This window comes from Triticum aestivum, chromosome 5A, assembly GCF_018294505.1.
Source record: "Triticum aestivum cultivar Chinese Spring chromosome 5A, IWGSC CS RefSeq v2.1, whole genome shotgun sequence".
NCBI lineage: Eukaryota > Viridiplantae > Streptophyta > Magnoliopsida > Poales > Poaceae > Triticum > Triticum aestivum.
The window spans coordinates 273,369,625-273,392,649 of record NC_057806.1 but is presented as its reverse complement, the minus strand read 5'-3'; the positions used below and the strand labels follow the sequence as shown (position 1 = coordinate 273,392,649).

Genomic DNA, 23,025 nt, shown 5'->3' with positions numbered 1-23,025 from the left:
TCATGAGATCATTTTCAACCCATCAATCTCTTCATTGGAGTTATGTTGGGTTATATTTCACCTAAAGCTTTCCCTAAGGATTGTTTCTATTTATGGTGCTTATAAATGACCCAAGTTCTTCATTTATCCTCCCGATGAAATAAGTTTCTCGTCTGTTTATTGATATCAACCCAATCTATTGTTTTCGTTAGTCGCAGAATTTCACCTCATAATTTTGGGATGTTTTCCATAAGACCATTGGACATCATATCTTTTGTTGCTGATTTTCCAACAACTACGTTCAATCCTTCTTTGCAAGGATGCTCTTCAAATTCAATTTTGGCAGGAGTTGTCATTTTTCTTCTCCGTCCCTTTATCCCAATAATATTGCTTCCATTGTTTTGATCCACATGCATTGTGTTGTTGCTCTCTTCGTCCCATCATCTCGTTTTGCCAAGATCATGTTCTTTCCTTTGCTTATCCATTCAACCAGAGTGTCATTTCATCCATCCAAGTTCTCTTATCTTATCAAGTTTTGCCTCCCTTCTCAACCGGAGTGCTGTCTAAAATCTTTCTTACCCCTTGTGCCATTCTTTTAATTGTTTTGGAGACAGCGTGTTGTTGATTTCGTCAAGTATCATCCAATCTTCCCAAGTTCATGATTCTAATTCCTTCCATTTACAGTCGGAGTACTGTCCAAATTATATCATTCTTATTCCTTCTCTATCTTGTTCTAACTAGAATGTTCTGTCTATCATTCCTCTTCTAACCCGAGTCTCATCCAAGTGCTTTCATTTTGCCAAGTTCATATTCTTTGCCTTCCATTTCCAACTGGAGTGTTGTCGTAATTGATCTTTATCGTTCCTTGGACATCTCGTTTCAACTGGAGTGCTTGCATGTACTTCTTGTCCATTGTTCTCGTCATTCATAGCTTTGCGAACTCCAAGGCTCACATGGTGTTCCTTGTTTCTCTTTTCTATCGGTGTGCTTTCATATTATTTTTGGTCCGTTAAGCTCTTGTTTCATGTCCTTCAACCTACAAGGATCTCTCAATGTTTCTTGTTCCTCTTTTATAACGGAGTGTTCACAATCTCATTCATCTCCATTGTTTTCTTTCTTCCAATTGGTTTAACCTCTCAAGGTTCGTTGGTTTCACTCTTTTGTCAAAAAAGCAACTTTGTTTTACCTCTTGCTCTTTCGCTTCGCTTCGGTGCCATCCTAAGATCTCGGGACGAGATCTCTTGTAAGTGGAGGAGTGTTGTGATGCCCCAAGACCGATGCTCCAGATGCCTTCCATGTTTTTGCGAGTCAACTCTGTTATTTATTTGTTTGCTGCATTTCATCATGTCATCGTCGCATCATGCGCATTGCATCGGCACTCCGTTGCCATCATTGTTTTCATAAAACTTGCATTCGCTCGTTATTGCGGTTTCTCCATTTGCCTTCATCTCCTTCCCTCGGACCGCTTTGCCTTCGTAGACCGTTCCAGACCAATCGGGTTTTCGCTTCCCTCTTGACAGTGACCGGCTAACCCCCTTTGCATGCGTGCCTGAAACTTCCCGCACCCGACCCCCTCAGTTGCAATCAACACTGAGATACGATAATATTTCTTTCCTTTCTTCTTTTGACTACCCAATTTACCCAGAGCCGTCCGATGACGATCAGACGCACCTAAAACTCCTCCCGCCTCCTATATATACAGACCAACCCTAAAATTTAGGGAGATGTCCCATCCTCCCAGCTTGCCCCCGCCGGCACTCCATCAAATCCCCCTCCGGATCCATCCCCATTCTTCTTCCAATCAGCCCGCAAGCCTCCTCCCTCGATCCATCCAGCCAGCGCACCTCTCTTGTTCGTCGATCCCTAACCACCGCACCATCGCCTGCTCTTCCCGTCGCTCGAACCCTCCAGTTGAGCGCCTCCTCCTCACCTCATCTCCCTCACACCGGCCACCAGCACGCCTCGTCGCCATCCAAAGCCACCTCGTCCCCGCATCCCCGAGCTCCCTTACATGGCATCCTCGCGCACGAGCTCTTCAGCAGCCTCGCGTCGCTGGAGTCAAGCCGCCGGCCGCCCGAGCCCCGTGCGCCTCTGCCTCAAGGGCCTCCTCGTCCCCAACTAGTGTCGCCTCCGGCCTCCATCCGCCTTCAACCGCCTACTTCGTGCGCCTGCGCCCGCGGGCATCCGAGGCCGCAGCCACCTCCTCGTCCAGGACCGCCTCCCCGCGCCGGCGAGCGCCACCGCCGGAGCTCCTCCGTTCCTCGCCCGAACCAGCAGCGACGCCGCCATCTTCTTCCCGAAGGACCTAGACGAGAACGCCGCCCGCGGTACCCCCGATCTTCCGCGGCGCGACCCTGTTCCGCTAAGGCCCCTGCGCCTTTCTGCCATGCCCCGCCGCTGCTGGTGGATGCCCCCCACTCGTCCCGGACCTCCCCTGCAGCACCAAGTCCATCGTCGCCGTATCTCGCTGCTCCGCCATGTTCCTGGAGCCGCGGCACCCGCTCATCCTCGGCTTCGGTCGATAGGACATGCACTGAGCCACCGTTGACCAGCGCCGAGTCCAGCGCCCATCTTCTGCTTCATCTCGCGCCGCTTCCCTTCCCCGCATCGCCACCAAGGCCTCGTCGCCGGAGCCGCGCCAAGTTCCTCTGCTTCGCACGTGTGTTGACCGCGTCTCTTCCTCGCTCACCTGCCTCGTCCTTCTCTGCTCACCAGCGCCCCTCGCGTTGACCAGAACGAGCGAGAGACGCTCGCTCGCTTTGCCTCACGCCCTCACGGGCCAGCTTCCGATCCGGCCCAACTTTTGCAGGCCCGAGGTGATGAGCGCCCCAGTTCTCTTGTGTGAAGCCCAGTTTACAGTTTCGGCTTGCAGCACTTTTTTCTGTTCCAACGATTTTGCTATTAATCAAGTGAGGTTGAGTTTTATAGGAAAGTCCTTTTTGGTCATGCATATTATATCTCACTAACCGTGCATCGGTTTACAATGATTTAAATATGTAAAATGCTTAGAATTTCATCTAGTTTCACAAGATGCAACTTTCATCCATGTTTAAAATGATGTTTGAATATAATTTGCATAAATGACTTGTTAAAATGATTTAATTCATAACTAAATAACCATAGCTCAGAATTTAATAATCTTTATATGCTAATGGGGTGGAAAAATGCATAGTTTAACATGGTCCCATTACTTTGCATGTTTAACAACTCTAAAATATGGTATAGGGCAGAACAGTACCAAATTCATAATATGCATATGAGGATTTTTCTGGACTTGATGCTTGTTGTTTCGGCCTCATTTAAACTTGCCTAGATAGGTAGTTTTATTATGCTTCACCCCTTGCTATGTTTAACAACATTTAATATTGTTGAGTACCTTACCGGGAGTGAACTAAATAATCGAATGCGGTGTTTCGTCAACATGCATCTTGTTACATGTTGAGCTCCACTTAACTTGTAGTTTTGTTTGTGCACTTTGCCATGCCATGCATATTTAAACCGGACATGCACCATCGTTGGTTGTGCATCATACCATGTTTATGCTTGTGTTTTTACCATGTTGCTTGCTTCTTTCCGGTTTGCTTCTCTCGTTAGCTTTAGTTTTGTTTTGGAGTTGTCAGGATTCGTTCGACTACGTCCTTTTGTATTCTTCATGGATTCAATCTTCTTCCTAACGAGAACTTTTCAGGCAAGATGACCATATCCTCGATATCACTTCTATCTTTGCTTGCTTGTTATTCGTTCTATCGCTATGTCATGCTACCTACCACTTGTTATATCATTCCTCCCATGTTTCCATGTCAAGCCTCTAACCCACTGTCCTAGCAAACCGTTGTTTAGCTAAGTTACCGCTTTTGCTTAGCCCCTCTTATAGCGTTGTTAGTTGCAGGTGAAGTTGAAGTTTGTTCAATGTTGGAACATGGCTATGTTGGGATATCACATTATCTCTTATTTTAATTAATGCATCTATATACTTGGTAAAGGGTGGAAGGCTCGGCCTTATGCCTGGTGTTTTGTTCCACTCTTGCCACCCTAGTTTTTGTCATACCGGTGTTATGTTCCTTGATTTTGCGTTCCTTACGCGGTTAGGTTAATGGGACCCCCATGATAGTTCGCTTTGAATAAAACTCCTGCAGCAAGGCCCAACCTTGGTTTTACATTTGCCTATCTAAGCCTTTTCCCTTGGGTTTTGCAGACCCGAGGGTCATCTTTATTTTAACCCCCCGGCCAGTGCTCTTCTGAGTGTTCGTCCAACCTTGAGCCACTTGCGGTGCCACCCCTTCACCCGGGGTCTTCGGTTGCTGTATGTAGTGTTCATTCGGTGTGCCCTTAGAACAAGATATGTGCAGCTCCTATCAGGATATGTTGACACAGTCGGGCGGTCTTGCTGGTCTTATTTTACCATTGTCGAAATGTCTTGTAATCGGGTTTCCAAGACTGATCGGGTCTTCCCGGGAGAAGGAATATCCTTCGTTGATCGTGAGAGCTTGTGCTGGGCTAAGTTGGGACACCCCTACAGGGTATAAACTTTTGAGAGCCGAGCCCATGGTTATGTGGCATATGGGAATTTGTTAATATCCGGTTGTAGAGAACTTGGCACTTGACTTAATTAAAATGAATCAACCGCCTGTGTAGCCGTGATGGTCTCTTTTCGGCGGAGTCCGGGAAGTAAACACGGTTTTGGGTTATGTTTGAACATAAGTAGTTTCAGGATCACTTCTTTTTCACTTCTAGCTTCATGACTGTTGCGTAGGTTCTGATCTTACTCTTATTTGAGTATGTTAGCCACCATATTTGCTTAGCACTTGCTGCAACTCCACCTCATTACCTTATCCTACCCATAAGCTTAAATAGTCTTGATCTCGCGGGTGTGAGATTGCTGAGTCCTCGTGACTCACGGATACATCCAAATAGTTGCAGATGCCGATGATACCAGTGCAGGTGATGCTACCGAGCTCAAGTGGGAGTTCGACGAAGACCTTGGTTGTTATTATGTGTCTTTTACAGATGATCAATAGTGGAGCCTAGTTGGGACGATCGGGGATCTAGCGTTTGGGGTTTATCTTCCTTTTCATTTGGATTTGACCGTACTCGGTCTATGAGTGTATCTGGATGATGCATGAATTATTTATGTATTGTGTGACGTGGGGAGTGCAAGCCAACTCTATTTATCCATGTCTTATTTATTACATGGGATGTTTGTGAAGATGACCCTTCTTGTGACAAAACCACTATGCGGTTATGCCTCTAAGTCGTGCCTCGACACGTGGGAGATATAGCCGCATCGTGGGCGTTATAATAGGTTGTACCTATCTTTTTGTTAGTGTGGTTTAATTCCTTGTATTTATTGTTGCTAATAATAGCATTGTTTTTTGCTTCATTACTATGAATCAGGGTCCTGTTGTTGGCGACGAGCCTTGTTCGACCATTGGTGATGTTCCTTTGAATTTTAGTACCAGCAAGATCGATGATGTTGCTGTGAATGCTACTAAGGTTTTTTTCTGTGATTGCATTAATTTTATATGCAGTTTTTGCTGCTATTTCTTTTTAGCTATAATAGTTAGCCTGTGCAGCTCTTGCTAGCTTTTTTTGATTGTTAGTTTTGTTCATATTATTCACTTTTTCTGATTTTTTATTTTTTCAGATGACTGATGTTGAGCGTGAGGCTGCCGTTAGTGGTGGAGATGATTCTTGTGGTGTTCCATTGAGTAGTGGGCGCGATGTTGGTACCAAAGTTGCTGATGAGGATGTTGGTGCTGCCAGCATACTTGATGCCAAATCGTCTGGTGTTGGTATTGCTGGGAATGAAAATCTTTCTGATTGTGAAGATTTGCTGCTGAAAAATTTCCCACCTGGAGGGCTTGATTATGGCGATGCATTGCAAGATGCCTCTAGCATGGAGGAGGTGCCATCTGAGGATGGTGATTTACTTCTGTCGATTTCTTCTAGCCCCTTGACGCAGGAGGTGCTCCTATCGTCCCATGATTTTTCTTCAGACCCTGAAAGCACAACCATATTGCTGTCCTCACAATATCTTCCATCATCAAACCCTGAAACTGGAGTTATATTGGTGTCATCATAGGAACTCCCGTCGTCAAACACTGAGAGTGCAGGTAAGGACTTGTAAATGAGGCGTACTTCTCATTTATGGCATTTTGGACATGTTCACATGTAGTGCTTGAACTTATAGTTTTTTCTTCTTTTTCTGCAAGCAGAAGGTGCTAATGTTGCTAAGGTTGATTTGTTTTTCTTCGCTATTACGAGGTTGCACACGAACCGTGGGAAACGATTAGTTTGGGGTTTTGCCTGTATCATTTTCGTCTCTTTTTCTTTCTCTCATATGACTATTGTTGTTATTGCAATAGTTTTAATCCATGTCCTCTTTTGTGTTTTCCTAGTGACAAGCCGATGTTTCAAAATAGCGAATGTGATGCCAGTGTTGGTTCTATTGCTAAAGCGTTTGTCCCCACTGGCATGCTCAACTCAGACAGTGCTCGTGTTGTTTTATATTCTCTATGTCAGAAGTACCTTGACACTGACAAGTTGATAGTTCCCAGATGGGTGATGGTCAGTATTTTGCTTTCTAAATAGGATGATAAGTTATTTTGGGAATTTTCTAACTATTATTGTTCTTTTTGTACAACAGACCAAGATCCATGATGGGAATATTGCTGCCAATGTGCTACAGTGGTTCATGAGATCAGGGGCTGATGGTTTTGACCAAGTAGGTTAACTTGAATTTATTGTACTCATGAACTAGAACTGTCATGTTTTCATGCAAGTTTGGGAGGTGGGAATGAACTTGAGTAGCCTGCTCTTTACCCCTGCACTTATGAATGATGTGTGCTTCTTTTTTTTAAAGCTGCACTTATTGTCGCAAGGAAATTGAGCTGATATGTTTGGTGCAAGTTTGGGTGGTGGATATAAACTTGAGTAGCATTTATCTTTCGAAGTGGGTTGCTTACTCAATTAGAACTTATGATTATCTGATTTGTTTGTACTTCTGATTTTCAATTTCCCTCTTTTATTTTATTGTTTGGTGGCTGAATTGTTTGTTTCATTATGATTTGTTAAATTCATTTTTCCTCTGCGATTTTTTTGTCAGATTCTTTTCCCTACTTTTGATCCGCCGTCATTTGTGGCTGCCATGAAGCCTAGTGAAGAATCTGGGCATTGGTGCTTGATTGTTCTGAATTTGAGGTTTCGTCATCTCGAGTGTCTTGATTCACTCCGCGATGAAAGTTGGAGTGACACAGTTAGATTCTTTAGGACTATGACAGATAACATAAAGAAGCTCTGGAGGGAGTCCAGCGTATACAAGGCCAAACTGTTCTTGCCGGCGCATATTGATGGTTTCTCTTGCGAGTTTGTGCGGGCGCCGCGGGAGCAAAACACGTGAGTATCCGTTTTTATTGATTTTTTAGTTGTTTTTGTTGCTGGGAGGATGGTGTTCCTGTATTTTCAATATTTTTGTTGTGTTCCTGTATTTCGAATTTGTGATGTATGTCGGCGTCCTGCGAATGGAGGTACCTAGACTTGCCTGCCTGCGGCCCAGGGCGTGGCTCCACCAACAGCCTGGTAGAGCCCATCTTCACCAGCAACCACTCAAGACCCTCGTGAGGGTCCAAGCCTTGCGAGGAGGACGACACCAAGACCTCCTATGGGGCGGCCTCGCTAGGCTGGCTCCCAAGGAGCGGAGATATCAATGCCAGGGGCACCTCGCGAGGTCTGCATGACGTGATCCATGAAGACCAAGGCCAGGTGGGCGCCAGCGGGCGCAGGGTACCTGTTTCCTCTTTGGTGCTAAAGGGGCAAGCACATGCGAGGAGTCCCGAGGCGTCAGGCAAAGGTTTCCATATTAGTGCAACAAGACCAAGACCAGCAGGACGACAGGACGGAGGTCACCGCAGAGCCCATGGCGGCATCACCACCAGAGCCTTTGGCAGGCGAAGACCACCTGTTGTCAGGATAACTTGTACTAGTTGTCTCCCTTCAAAACTGTCCGTTGTGGGATCCCTTCCCACCTAACATTTGGGAAGAGGACCAGGGCCTCTATAAATAGGGCTAGCCACCACCATTGCAAGGGGAGAACACATTCGGACCATCCTCAAACACCAGCTCATCGAGCTCAAGAACACCTCTCCTCAGGAGGTTGTTCATCCATTGTACTGATTCATCCTCAGCCCACGAGGCAATCCACCATAGCACACTGCAGTAGGGTATTACACCATAACGGTGGCCTAAACCAGTATAAACCCGCGTGTCTCTTGTACCTTGGGTTTGGCGAGTTAGGCCTTGAGATCGTTGTGAGAGCGAGGGAGAGAGAGATCTTCATGTGCACCCCAATGTTCGAACCTCAAGGGTTTGCCGGAACCCAGAATCCGACATTTGGCGCGCCAGGTAGGGGTGCGCCGAAGCTTTCTTCTCCTTCGACCGACCCACCATTGCCCTGCGACTCCAATGTCTGACGGCCCGACCAAGCCGACCACTGGGCGGCCTGGCCTGCCTGGGTGCCGCCATCCACTCCAGAAGACCTCAACTCCGCGCTCCAGGCAGCCCGCGCGCCGCCTAACACCCACGGGCACAGGCAGCGCGGGCCGGCGCCCGCCACCCTCGCGCCGCGGCGCACGTGCGCAGCCGCGAGATCCTCATGTTATGCTGCGAAAACGGCACCACACACCCGGCAGGAGCAAGCGAACATGCGAGCCGCACTCATCGTGGCACGGGAGCTGCTGCGGTGCAGGCTAGCGGAGAGCAGCCACGATGCACTGCTGGAGCGAGTCGCCGAGCTACTAGATGCCGCATGCAGGGGTACGCCGCCTTTCTGCTCCTTGACCACACCCAGGTCGTGGAGAAGCGTGCGCGAGGCCCGGGCAAGCCTGCACACCCCCTCGGGCGTCAGGGGGATCCGACGATGCTAGCGCGGGTCCTGGCGCGGGTAGTCCTGCCGGAACTACACCATCGCTAGGAGGGACAAGCACCGACGGCCCACCGCGAGGACGTGCTAGGATGCCACACGGCGGCCACCTGGGCTAAGCGCCGTGACTGGCGGCCCAAGGCGCGGGGCACCTGGGCAGCGGCTCTGGTGAGGTGATCACGGACGCCTACGTGCCCCGCATGGTGAACCCGGAATACTTGCCGAGGGAAGGCCCCAATCCGTTCCCCGGACCAGGATGGGCGGCTAGAGGGCCTGAAGCACAGGTCTTCCCCGAGCCGCTCGGAGGCTTCACCGACGCCCTTCAGCGACGACGACGGCGGGGTACAGTCAATATCTTAGGAGCAAGCTTATGCTAACCCCGAACTGTAGGAGAATCAGGCTGCGGCAGCAGTTTCAGACCTCAGGGCAGTGGCCCAGCCAGCGGCAGGAGTGGTGCTCTGGGGGCTGCGTGGGAGAGGCCCGGAGCCAGGCCCTCCCCCGCGCCACACGGAGCAAGGTGCTGCACTGAGGTACGCCCTCTGCCGAGGGAAGCGTCGGTGAGCTTTCCCCCCGGTAGAGGACCCGTGGTTGCCGAGGGCGCTGCCAGCGTCCGCTTTGCCCCTTGGTCTCGTCCTGGTTTCCGGACGCCCCAATGGTGGTCGAGGGTGGCGCAGGGCGGGGCCCTCTCCTGGCGATATGAAGTAAGGCTCGCTCCTATGAAGGTCGCCGCTCGTGACACTCTCATGTAATAATGAGTGGGGCTGTACACGCCCCGGAGTCTCCGGAGTGCCGCCCTCAGGCCTCGGGGGCTCCCACCCACGTCCTAGTGGAAGCACCATGCTCCGCGCTAGCCGTCGACACTATCCCCCAATGACTATGCTCACAGCCAGTGAAAGCACGTAGCTCCATGCTGGTGGGAAGACAAGAAGACTAGCTAGGTGCCAGACACAGCCATTTGCTTTCAACCCCTTTTCTGTAGCTCGATTTGCCGCCTTTTGGATTTAAACTTGAAGTCGTATTTTCGTTTGCAAGTGCAAGGGGTGTCTTCTCTCGTTCGTGTTGATTTTCCGAGTTTTCTGGTTCAGTGCCTTGTTTTGAGGCTCGTGCCTGCTACCCATTTCCCTTGTGAGCACCTCGCGAGCGGGGGCTAGGAGTGGTATGGGCATGCTACGCGCACAACCTGCCATAGTCTGGCGCTCATTTATCACGAGGCCCTCTCTGACAGACTAGTAGGCTCTTCAGGAGCCCAAAACCTCGCGAGCCCATGAAGGACCCCTCTCGGCAGCCCGCGAAGAACTCCCCTCGGGAGGAATGCACATCGACAACTACAAGACCGGTTCGAGGCCTGTCTAGGCTGAGGTAAGTTACAACAACAAGTCGCGGAGGAGCTCGTGGGCTCGCAAAAGCACATTTCAAGTCTGACTTAAGGAATAAAACAGTAGTCTGATTATATGAGGGGATCCCCCTCCCCAAAATGCTCTTACACCTTGAGGGGCCATGCCCAAGCTTTTGTGTGCAGGCTCAAAGCAAAGGAGCGCGGGCTCAATCGGACATGTCGCTCGCAGCATCTTCCGAATCGCTCCCAGGCACGCTGCTGGCGCTGTCGCTGGCATCGTCTTCGCCATCATCAACCGCTCCGCCTTTGTCCGCCACGACCACCACCGTGTTGTCCTAAGAAGCGAAGGCCCTGACCAGAGCGTCCACATTATCATCCACCCAATGCGCCATGTTGTCCCGGATGGCTCCGTGCACTGGAGAAATGGCGGCGTTGAAGTCAAAGTGGGGATAGATGTGTAACACCCACGATGCGGCTATATCTCCCACGTGTCGAGGCACGACTTAGAGGCATAACCGCATTGTGGTTTTGTCGCAAGAGGGGTAATCTTCACACAATCCCATGTACTAAATAAGAAATGGATAAAGAGTTGGCTTACAATCGCCACTTCACACAAATAACAAGTTAAACATACATCATCTAGAATACAATCAAAGGTCCGATTACAGAACAAAAAAATAAAAGAAGACAACCCCACATGCTAGATCCCGATCGTCCCAACTGGGCTCCACTACTAATCAACCGGAAAGACACATAACAATGACCAAGGTCTTCATCTTGCTCTCACTTGAGCTGGGTTGCGTCACCTACACTGGTATCATCGGCACTTGCAACTGTTTGGAAGTATTTGTGAGTCACGAGGACTCAGCGATCTCACACCCACGAGATCAAGACTATTTAAGATTATGGGTAGGATAGGGTAATGAGGTGGAGCTGTAGCAAGCACTAAGAAAATATGGTGGCTAACATACGCAAATAAGAGCGAGAAGAGAAGCAACGCAACGGTCGTAAGCTAGAAGTGATCAAGAAGTGATCCTGAAACTACTTACGTTCAAACATAACCCAAGAACCATGTTCACTTCCCGGACTCTGCCGAGAAGAGACCATCATGGTTACACACGCGGTTGATGCATTTTAATTAAGTTAAGTGTCAAGTTGTCTACAACAGGATATTAACAAATTCCCATCTACCACATAACCGCGGGCACGACTCTCGAAAGTTAATACCCTGCAGGAGTGTCCCAACTTATCCCATCATAAGCTCTCACGGTCAACGAAGGATATTCCTTCTCCCGAGTAGACCCGATCAGTCTCGGAATCCCGGTTACAAGACATTTTGACAATGGTAAAACAAGACCAGCAAAGCCGCCCGATGTGCCGGCAATCCCGATAGGAGCTGCACATATCTCGTTCTCAGGGAAACACCGGATGAGACATCCTACGAGTAAAACGAAACCTCAAGTTTCCCCGAGGTGGCCCCGCAGTCTACTCGGTTCGGACCAACACTTAGAGAAGCACTGGCCCCGGGGGGTTAAAATAAAGATGACCCTCGGGTTGGCCGACCCAAGGGAAGGGTAATAGGTTGTTAGGAAAATGTAAAACCAAGGTTGGGCCTTACTGGAGGAGTTTTATTCAAAGCGAACTGTCAAGGGGTTCCCATAACACCCAACCGCATAAGGAACGCAAAATCAAGGAACATAACACCAGTATGACGGAAACTAGGGCGGCAAGAGTGGAACAAAACACCAGGCATAAGGCCGAGCCTTCCACCCTTTATCAAGTATATTGATGCATTAATTAAAATAAGAGGTATTGTGATATCCCAACATATCCATGTTCCAACATGGAACAAACTTCAGCTTCACCTGCAACTAGCAACGCTATAAGAGGGGCTGAGCAAAAGCTATAACATAGCAAAACAACGGTTTGCTAGGAAGGTGGGTTAGAGGCTTGACATGGCAATATGGGAGTCATGATATAACAAGTGGTAGGTAGCGCGACAAAGCGATAGAACGAACAACTAGCAAGCAAAGATAGAAGTGACTTCGAGGGTATGGTCATCTTGCCTGAGATCCCACAAGGAAGAAGAACGAGTCCATGAAGAAGACAAACAGACGAAGTCAAACGAATCCTCACAAATGCGACGTTATCGGAACCAACCCGAAGAAGCAACACCGGAAAGAAGCAAACAACATGGTAAACAACCATCACATAAGCATGACATGATGCGCAACCAAGTAGGATGCATGTTCGGTTTAATGAAGGCATGGCATGGCAAAGTGCACAAGCAAAACTACAAGTGAAGTGGAGCTCAATATGCAACGAGCTGCATTTTGACGAAACACCACAACAATTATTTAGTTCTCTCCCGTTTAAGTACTCAACAAAATTAAATGCTGGTTAGCATGGCAAGGGGTGAAGCATAATAAAACTACTTAACTAGGCAAGTTTAAATGAGGGCGGAACAACAAACAACAAGTCCGGAGAATCCCCATATGCAAATTATGGATTTGGTACTGTTCTGCCCTATACTATATTTTAGAGTTGTTAAATATACAAGATGAATGCACCATGTTAAACTAGGCATTTTTCCACCCCATTTACATATAAAGTTTATTTAAAACCAAGCTATGGTTATTTAGTTATGACATAAATCATTTTAACATGGCATTAAGCAAAATAAACACAAACAGCATTTTAAACATAACAAACATGGATAAAAGTCACATATGAAACTACACAAAATTCTAAGCATTTTACATATCAAGTTTGTTTAATTCCGATACACGGTTGTGGAGTTAGGATATGCATGAAGTGCAAGGGCTTTCCTATAAAACTGCACTCTCTGGAAAAAAGGCTAAAATCGTAGAATCTAAAAAAGCCTATACGGGCCGAATCTGAAGCATGTTGGTCCAGTAGAGAGAAAGAAAAAAACAAAGGAGGCGCTGGGGGCCTCACCATGGGCATCGGCCCAGGACGATGGAGCAGTGGGCTGGCTGGTTCGCGATGGGTCAAGACGGCTCATCTGAACTGGAAGTAACCGGGGTGGCCCGGCCGGTTCGCTGGGTGGCGCTTGAGGAGGCCCATGTGGTAGTTGACATTGGTCAACGAGGGACGCTGGGGAGGTTCTGCGAGCGGGCGCAGCGTACACCATCTCGCCAGGAAGCAGGGGACTCATTCAACGGCGGCGAAGTGGGACATGGCGCAACGATGGGCACCTACCGGATCCGACAAGGAGTCGAACGAGGAGGTCGGTGAGGGAGTCCTAGATTGGGGGGTCTCCGGATAGCCGGACTATATCCTTTGGCCGGACTGTTGGACTATGAAGATACAAGATTGAAGACTTTGTCTCGTGTCCGGATGGGACTCTCCTTGGCGTGGAAGGCAAGCTAGGCTATACGAATATGTATATCTCCTCCCTTGTAACGAACCTTGTGTAACCCTAGCCCCCTCCGGTGTCTATATAAACCGGAGGGTTTAGTCCTTAGGACAATAGACAATCATACCATAGGCTAGCTTCTCGGGTTTAGCCTCTACGATCTCGTGGTAGATCAACTTTTGTAATACTCATATCATCAAGAACAATCAAGCAGGACGTAGGGGAGGGCCCGAACCTGGGTAAACATTGTGTCCCCTGCCTCCTGTTACCATCCTGTTACCATCCGCCTTAGACGCACAGTTCGGCACCCCCTACCCGAGATCCGTCGGTTTTGACACCGACATTGGTGCTTTCATTGAGAGTTCCACTATGTTGTCGTCGTAAGGCTTGATGGCTCCTTCGATCATCAGTAACGATGCGGTCCAGGGTGAGGTTTTCCTCCTCGGACAGATCTTCGTATTTAGCGGCTTCACACTGCGGGCCAATTCGCTTGGCCATCTGGAGCAGATAGAGAGCTATGCCCCTGGCCATCAAGTCAGATTTGGAAACTTGATTACACAGCTGACATCTGCCGAGACTTGATCTTCGACGGATTCGAGCCCATGCCAGGTGTGCCACTTAGTCGCGACGAGCATGACGTAACTCTGCCGTCGGACAATGTTCGGGAGATCGCATCTGTAACTACTCCGGCAATTAATCCGGAGCAAATTGCGCCATCTGAGAGCGGAGGGATAGACCCTGCCATGGAGGCCACACTCTCAGTGGAGATAGAGCCGGATACTGACTTCGCCCCTTACGAGAGCCATGTCGCCGAACCAATGGATTCTTCTCCGGCCATGGGCTCCGAGCCGCCTGCATCTGCACCCATCGAATCCGATTGGGCGCCGATCATGGAGTTCACCTCCGCGGATATCTTTCAGTGCTCACCTTTCGGCGATGTGCTAAATTCATTAAGGTCTCTCTCCCTGTCAGGAGAACCTTGGCCGAACTATGTCCGGCTAGAATGGGATGCGGACGGCGAAGAAATTCGCTGCCCACCCACCACCCACTTAGTAGCCACTGTCGACGACTTAACCGACATGCTTGACTTCGACTCCGAAGACTTCGACGGTATGGATGATGACGCCGGAGACGAACAGGAACCACCGCCCAAAGGGCGCTGGACCGCCACCTCAGCATATGATATGTACATGGTGGACACCCCCAAAGAAGGCAATGGCGACGAGACAACGGAGGATGACCCCTCCAAGAAGCAACCCAAGCACCGACATCAGCGGCGCCGCTCTAAGTCCCGCCACAGCAAGAATAGTGATACCGGCACAGGAGACAATAACACTCCGGATAGTGCCGAAGACAACAACAATCCCCTCCAGCACGATGTAGAGCCGGAGGACGAATAAGCTAGCCCTCCAGAGCGGGCAGCAGATGGAGAACCGGAGGAGGACAATTACATGCCTCTCTCCGAAGATGAGGCGAGCCTCGGTGACGAAGAATTTATCGTGCCTAAGGACCCCGTCGAGCAAGAGCGCTTCAAGCGCCGGCTTATGGCCACGGCAAATAGCCTGAAGAAAAAGCAAAAACGGCTTCAAGCTGATCAAGACTTGCTAGCAGACAGGTGGACCGAAATCCTTGCGGCCGAAGAGTATGAACTCGAGCGCCCCTCCAAGAGTTACCCAAAATGCAGGTTTCTACCTCACCTCGAGGGGGAAGCATTGAAACCTCATTTACCAGTGAACGATGCGGCTGACCGGCCACTACACGACCGAACCAGAGAGGCGTTTCAGCCTGAAGTTCAGCCCGCACCCCGTCGGCACTCAATCAAAAATACTAAGGCCCGGGGCAACACAGAGGACCTGCGAGACATATTGGATAGTAAGGCAAAAATCGCAAGGTCAATATACGGGTCACGAACACGTGCGCCAACACGGGACGATGATCGTCGTGTCGGATATGCCAAGAGTAAATCCGGCCGGGCCGAATACAGCAGACAAGATTCATATGAGCTGCGTCGGGATATAGCCCGGCACAGAGGCGCCGCAGACCCCCTATGCTTCACTGATGAAGTTATGAATCATGAATTCCCGGAGGGTTTCAAACCCGTAAATATCGAATCATACGACGGCACAACATATCCCGCTGTATGGATTGAGGATTTCCTCCTTCATATCCACATGGCTCGCGATGATGATCTACATGCCATCAAGTACCTCCCACTAAAACTCAAAGGACCAGCTCGACATTGGCTGAATAGCTTGCCATCAGATTCCATAGGCAGTTGGGAGGATCTAGAAGATGCATTTCTTGACAACTTCCAGGGCACTTATGTGCGGCCACCGGACTCTGATGATTTGAGCCACACAACCCAACAGCCAGGGGAATCAGCCAGACAATTGTGGACACGGTTCCCGACTAAGAAAAACCAAATTGTAGACTGTCCGGACGTAGAGGCCCTAGCGGCATTCAAGCATAACATCCGCGACGAGTGGCTCGCCCGCCACCTCGGCCAGGTGAAGCCAAAATCTATGGCAGCCCTCACAACACTCATGACCCGCTTTTGCACGGGCGAGGATAGCTGGCTGGCTCGCAGCAACAACACATCGTGGAATCCGGACACCTCGGATACCAAAGATGTTAACGATAGGCAATGTCGTAACAAACCAAAGCGCCGCAATAACGGCGATAACACCGAAGATACGGCAGTCAATGCCAGATTCAGAGGCTCTAGATCCGGTCAGCGGAAAAAGCCATTTAAAAGAAATAATCCGGCTCCGTCCAGTTTGGATCGCATACTGGAACGCTCGTGTTAAATCCACGGCACCCCCGACAAGCCAGCCAATCACACCAACAGAGAATGTTGGGTGTTCAAGCAGGCCGGGAAGTTAAATGCCGAAAACAAGGACAAGGGGCTGCATAGCGGTGACGAGTGTCGGCGTTCTGGGAATGGGGGTCCCCAGACTTGCCTGCCTGCGGCCTGCGACATGGCTCAAAGGGGGGCCCAGCGCGGCCCATCTTCACCAACACAAACCCAAGACCCTCATGAGGGGCCAAGCCTCGCGGGGCGGAAGACGCGGAGCTTCCTCAGGCACGGCCTCGTCAGGCTGGCTCATGAGGAGGCGGAGAGACCAAGGCGGGGTACCTCACAAGGTGCCCGTGACGCAAGCCATGACGACCAAGGGCGCCAGGCGGGTGCCAGCCCGCGCAGTGTCCTCCTTTCCTCTTTGGTGCAAAGGGGGCAAGCACAGCCGCGGAGTACCGAGGCATCAGGCAAAGGTTGCCATTTCGGTGCAACGAGACCAAGACCATGAGGACTGCAAGATGGAGGTCATCGTGGAGCCCGAGACGTTGTCATCACCAGAGCTTTGTGCAGGCGAAGACTACTTTTGTCAGGGTAGCTAGTACTAGTTGTCCCCCTTCAAATTAGCCCGCCATTGTTGGCTCCCTTCCCGCTCGATATTTGGGAAGAGGACCAGGGCCTCTATAAATAGGACCAGCCACCCACAGAGCAAAGGAGGTTTTGGAGGTTCGAAGAAGAAGGGGAGGAGAGAGAGGTTCGAGGGAGGAGGCTCTTTAGAGAGGGGTTTCGATCAGAAAGAGAGAGAGAGAGAAAGGTGACTGAGCTCCTCCCAGCAGTTCATCGCCCCAGCCAAGAACAGACCCTTGCGAGGCTGTTCTTCCTTGTATTGTTCATCATCATCAGCCCAAGAGGCAATCCACCACACCACACACTGGAGTAGGGTATTACACCACAACGGTGGCCCAAACCAGTATAAACCCTGTGTCTCTTGTGTTGTTCTTTCCTTAGTTTAGATCCTAGCAAGGCAGAGGAGTGCAGGTAGGTAGGAGGCGAAATATCCGCGTGCGCCCCAGTGTTCGAACCTCAAGGGTCTGCCGGAACCCGAAATCCGACATCTGGCGCGCCAGGTAGGGGTGCGCCGGGATTCGTCTTCCACCACCCTGTTCTCCTCCGACCATCACGCCCATGTCTGACGCTCGTCGGGCCCGCGCCGAGCGCCGGGCCGCACTCGCTTCCCACGTCGCCCAGACGGCCCCTGTCGGCGGGCGTCCTCGCCGTTCCCCGTCACCTCCCGTCAACACCGCCACCGGCCCGGCGGGGGACGAGCAGCAAGCATCGCCCCAACATCTGTCCGTGCGGCAAGACGGCCGCACCGCAACTCCCTCGCTCACCCCAGCTGGTTCTTCGTCCCGCGTGCTCCGCGCGCCCATGGAGCCCCGCAACCTCTCCCCCGCCCATCGCGCTGCACCAACACCCCCAGTCGTCGCGGCCCTCTTGGGCGGCTCGCAGGCGCCGCCTACAAGTCACCACATCAAGCCGTTCATCCGCCGGGTCAGCGCCACTTCCACGCGGCAAGGGGCTCCCCTGGACCGGGCGGCGCCCGAGACCGGCCTGACCTTCAGCTCGGAGGACCAACCCTCCAACTCGGCCTGCTCGGGTGCGCTCCCCATGCTGTGCACCCCCACCATCTGCCAGGTGGCCGTCACCAGAACCCTTATTGATGGCAGCGCGGGCCTCAGCATGCTCTCGGTCGAGGCCTTCAACCTCCTCTGCATACCCCTGGAATGGCTACAACCCAGTCGGCCCTTCTCAGGCGTTGGGGGCGAGTCGTCCAGCTCCTTGGGACAGATCCGCTCCCAGTAACCTTCGGCACCTACGACAACTTCCGCACGGAGCTGGTCGACTTCGACATCGCCCCCATCAGCCTCCCCTACAACGCCATCCTTGGCTACCCAGCGCTGGCCCAGTTCATGGCCGCGACGCACCCGACGTACAACCTCATGAAGATGCCCGGGGGCAGCGGTGTCCTCACTGTGCACGGGGACACGAGGGACGCGCTGAGGGTGCTCAAGCTCGCCTTCAAGACGGCGGCGTCGGCACAGCCCGCCGACTTGGAGACCCCCGAGCCCAAGGGGGCTGCACCCGCCAAGAAGAAACAGTTGTTCACCCAAGACAAGGCAAAAACCAAGCAGATACCCGTCGATGAGGACGGGTACACCAACGCCACTTTCACCATAGGCGCCCACCTCAAACCCGAGCAGGAGAAGGCCCTGGTCGGGTTCCTACGTGCAAACAAGAAGGTATTCGCTTGGGAGCCTGACCAGTTGGCAGGGATCCCTAGGAGTGTAATCGAGCATCACCTCAACGTGTGCCCCAACGTGCGCCCTGTGAAGCAGAAGGCCAGGCGGCAGTCCACAGAAAAGCAGGCCTTCATCGTCCATGAGACCCGCAAATTAGAAGCCGCTGGGGTCATTCGCGAGGTCCAATATCCGGATTGGTTGGCCAACCCTGTCGTTGTGCCAAAGAAGGGAGGGAAGGAGCGCATGTGTGTCGACTTCACCAACCTCAACAAAGCATGCCCGCAAGATCTGTTCCCACTCCCCCGCATCGACCAGATTATCGATTCCACTGCGGAATGCGATCTGTTATGCTTCTTGGATGCCTTCTCTGGGTATCACCAGATCAAGATGGCGGTAGAAGACGTCGAGAAGACATCCTTCCTAACCCCGTGTGGGGTGTACTGCTACACATGCATGCCATTCGGGCTGCGTAACGCAGGGGCGACCTTTCAGCGGCTGATGCACATCACCTTGGGCCCGCAGCTCTGGAAGAATGTTGAAGCTTATGTCGATGACATTGTGGTAAAGTCTCGGGAGGCCAGGACCTTGATACAAGACCTGGAGGAAACCTTTGCGAGCCTCAACGCAGTGAACCTACGGCTCAACCCAGAGAAATGTGTGTTCGGAGTCCCCTCGGGCAAGCTCTTGGGTTTCCTCGTGTCCCACCGAGGCATCGAGGCTAACCTGGAGAAGGTCAAGGCAGTGGAAGACATGAGCCCACCAAAGACCCTCAGAGAAATGCAGAAGCTCACGGGGCGCGTGACCGTGCTAGGGCGCTTCATCTCCAAGTTGGGGGAACGAGCACTGCCCTTCTTCCAGCTAATGAAGAAAAAGGGGCCCTTCGAGTGAACTGAAGAGGCCGACAAGGCGTTCCAGGATCTCAAGAGATACCTGACCAGCCCACCGGTCATGGTGGCTCCGCGCCCTCAAGAGCCCCTGGTGCTTTACCTCGCCGCCACTCCCTACTCCGCCAGCGCAGTCTTGGTGGCAGTCAGAGAGGAGCGCCAAATCAAAACCGCGGCAGCATCCCGGGACAAGGCAGAACAGGGACAAGGAAGGCCCACAGAAACTGCCACCGCGGCTGAGGAGGATCAGCCGCCGCAGAGGGGCGCACCGGAGGCGGAAGAGGCCCCTCTCCCAGACGGCCAGTCTCAGGAGGCCTCATTGCCTCAAGAGGCGCCATGGTCTCTGAAGGGAGCCACCAGCACTGACGCACTCCACCTCATTGAGCACCCAATGTACTTCATCAGCACGGTGTTGCGGGATGCAAGGGCACGGTACCCCATGCCTCAGAAACTCCTCCTCGCGCTACTGGTGGCCTCGCGCAAGCTGCAGCACTATTTTCAGGGTCACCCCATCAAGGTCGTATCGTCATACCCCTTGGAGAGAGTGCTCAGGAGCCCTAATTCAGTTGGAAGGGTCGCTGAGTGGAACATAGAACTGCAACCGTTTCAACTCGAATTCAGCACGACCAGAGTCATCAAGGGAGCAGCGTTGGCGGATTTTATGGCAGAATGGATGGAGGCGCCAGGCCTCAAGGCCGACGAGTATCGGTCCCTGTCCCCGGGAAGCGAGGCGCCAGAAGGCTGGGTCATGTACTTCGACGGGGCGTTCTCCAGACATGGCGCAGGGGCTGGGGCGGTGCTTATATCGCCCACTCAGGACAAGCTCTATTACGCCATGCAGCTCTGTTTCCAGCAAGGTGAAAAGGTCTCCAACAACATAGCAGAGTATGAAGGTTTAATAGCGGGCTTGAAGGCCACGGCTGCCCTGGGGGTGAAACGCCTCACCATCAAGGGCGATTCACAGCTCCTTGTCAATTTCTCCAACAAGGTGTACGAGCCGAAGGATGAGCACATGGAAGCCTACCTAGCGGAGGTCCGCAGGATGGAGAAGCAGTTCTGGGGGTTGGAGTTGTAGCATGTGCCCTGTGGCACCAATCAGGAGGCCGACGACATCGCCAAACGGGCGTCCAGGCGGTTACCTCAGGAGCCTGGCATTTTCGAGGAACGGCTCTTCAAGCCATCAGCCCTGCCGTCATTATCGAACACGGCTCAGCCTCGGGAGGAGCTCCCCCAGCCACCTGCCTCAGGGGCTCCGGCCTGTGGCCCGGCGTCAGGAGCACGCCTGCTCCTAACGATGGAACCTCAGGAGGGATGTTGGATCGCGGAGCTCCGGAGTTACCTAACGCAAGGGACCCTGCCAGAGAAGGAGGAGGAAGCAGAGCGAGTGGCACGCCAGGCCACGGCATACTGCATCAAGGATGGAGAGCTCTACCGGAAGCGGCCAAACGATGTATCCCTGCCCTGCATCTCCAGGGAGCAAGGGAAGGAACTGCTAGAAGATATACACGGCGGAGACTGTGGACATCATTCGTCATCACGGACCCTCGTCGGCAAGGCGTTCCGTAGTGGGTTTTATTGGCCCACCGCGCTCAATGACGCCGTCGAACTAGTGAAAGCTTGTGAGGCCTGCCAGTTCCACGCCAAGCAGATCCATCAGCCAGCAGGAGGCTTGCAGACTATACCCCTTTCGTGGCCATTCACAGTCTGGGGGCTGGACATCTTGGGCCCGTTTCCTCGGGCGCCTGGGGGCTACCGCTAACTCTACGTCGCCGTGGACAAGTTCACCAAGTGGGCTGAAGTAGAGGCTGTTCGCACCATTCCCGCGCGTTCCGCGATCAAGTTCATCAAGGGCATCGTGAGCCGGTTCGGGGTGCCGAATCGCATCATCATGGACAACAGTTCGTAGTTCACCAGTAATCTCTTCAAAACATACTGTGCTAACCTTGGAACGTAGATATGCTACGCTTCGGTGGCGCACCCCCGAAGCAACGGCCAGGCCGAGCGAGCCAACGCGGAGGTCCTGAGGGGCCTCAAGACCAGGACGTTCAAGAAGAAGCTGGAGGCTTGCGGTAGAGGTTGGTACGACGAGCTTCAGTCCGTGTTGTGGTCCATCCGCATAACCGCGACCAAGACGACTGGAGAGACCCCGTTCTTCCTGGTCTACGGAGCCGAAGCGGTCCTCCCTCACGAGGTCAGACATCGCTCCGCGCGGGTCTTGGCGTTCGACGAGGCGCAACAGGACGCCATGCGGGGGATGGACCTCGTGCTGGGGGGAGGAACGTCGCTGAGAAGCCACGCTACGAGCGGCGAGGTACCAACAAGCACTACGGCGATATCACTGCCGCAACATCCGCCCCAGAACTCTCGAGGTAGGAGACCTCGTGCTCAGGTGGGTTCTCTCCAGGGAGGGGCTGCACAAGCTCTCTCCCATGTGGGAGGGCCCATTCAAAGTTGTTCATGTTTCCAGGCCCGGCTCCGCGCGCTTGGAGACTCAGGAGGGGGTGCTAGTCCAGAATGCATGGAACATCCAGCACCTCTGGAGGTTCTACCCCTAAAAAGGCCCAGAGCCTGTGAAGAAGGCGAATGCCTGTGAAGCTATCGTGTTCTGGAAAAGGCCCAGAGCCTGTGAAGAAGGCGAACGCATGTGAAGCTACCGCGTTTCGGAAAAGGCCCAGAGCCTGTGAAGAAGGCGAATGCCTGCGAAGCTATCGCGTTTCGGAAAAGGCCCAGAGCCTGTGAAGAAGACGAATGCCTGTGAAGCTAGCGCATTTTGGAAAAGGCCCAGATCCTGTGAAGAAGGCCAACGCCTGTGAAGCTCGCCGCCCGTGACACTCTCACGTAATAATGAGTTGGGGCTATACACACCCCGGAGTCTCAGGAGCGCCGACCTCAGGCCCTGGGGCTCCCTCCCACGCCCAGTGGCAGCAGTTAGCTCCGCGCTGGTGAGAAGACGTCGAAGACTAGATTAGGTGCCGGACGCGGCTTTTCATTTGCTTTCCGCAGTTGGCTTGTTCCTTCTTATTCGAAGTTTTATTGAAGTTGTTGCCGTCTTTGGCTTGTGATTCTTCGACTTTTCACTCTCCTGCCTCGATTTCTCTTGTGCAAGGCCTCGCGAGGGGGGCAGCTGAGCGCCCTCATGAGCGTTCCTATCCTAGTCATTCAAATAGTTCGCGACCTGGGCCCATTACAAGAGCACCCCTCCAGTCCGTGCCCCACGGGCACCACGACACAAACAAAGGGCCTGGGTCGGTCGCCCCCCACAGCCAGGGCCGGGAACTATCCACGCTCGGGCACGTAGCCGGAAGGTATGATAACGAAAGCAAAACAATGATTAACAACAATAACCCAAACACGCCCCCGCGGGGCTCCACAGTACTATCTTTGTTATGCAGGAAAAAGGAAAAGAAAGGACAAATCTGGTGCAGCTCGCCTCACA

General features: G+C 52.2%; 1 protein-coding gene across 1 annotated transcript; it reads left to right on the top strand.

Moving 5' to 3' along the window:
• The first annotated feature begins 5,054 nt into the window (after positions 1-5,054).
• LOC123102964 (uncharacterized) lies at positions 5,055-7,726 on the top strand. The gene is made up of 5 exons (XM_044524443.1): positions 5,055-5,472; positions 5,624-6,092; positions 6,195-6,546; positions 6,626-6,703; positions 7,085-7,726. Exons 3-5 carry the CDS (start codon positions 6,388-6,390, stop codon positions 7,376-7,378), a joined length of 531 nt encoding a protein of 176 aa, XP_044380378.1. The 5' UTR covers positions 5,055-5,472; positions 5,624-6,092; positions 6,195-6,387; the 3' UTR covers positions 7,379-7,726.
• Positions 7,727-23,025: the final 15,299 nt, after the last annotated feature.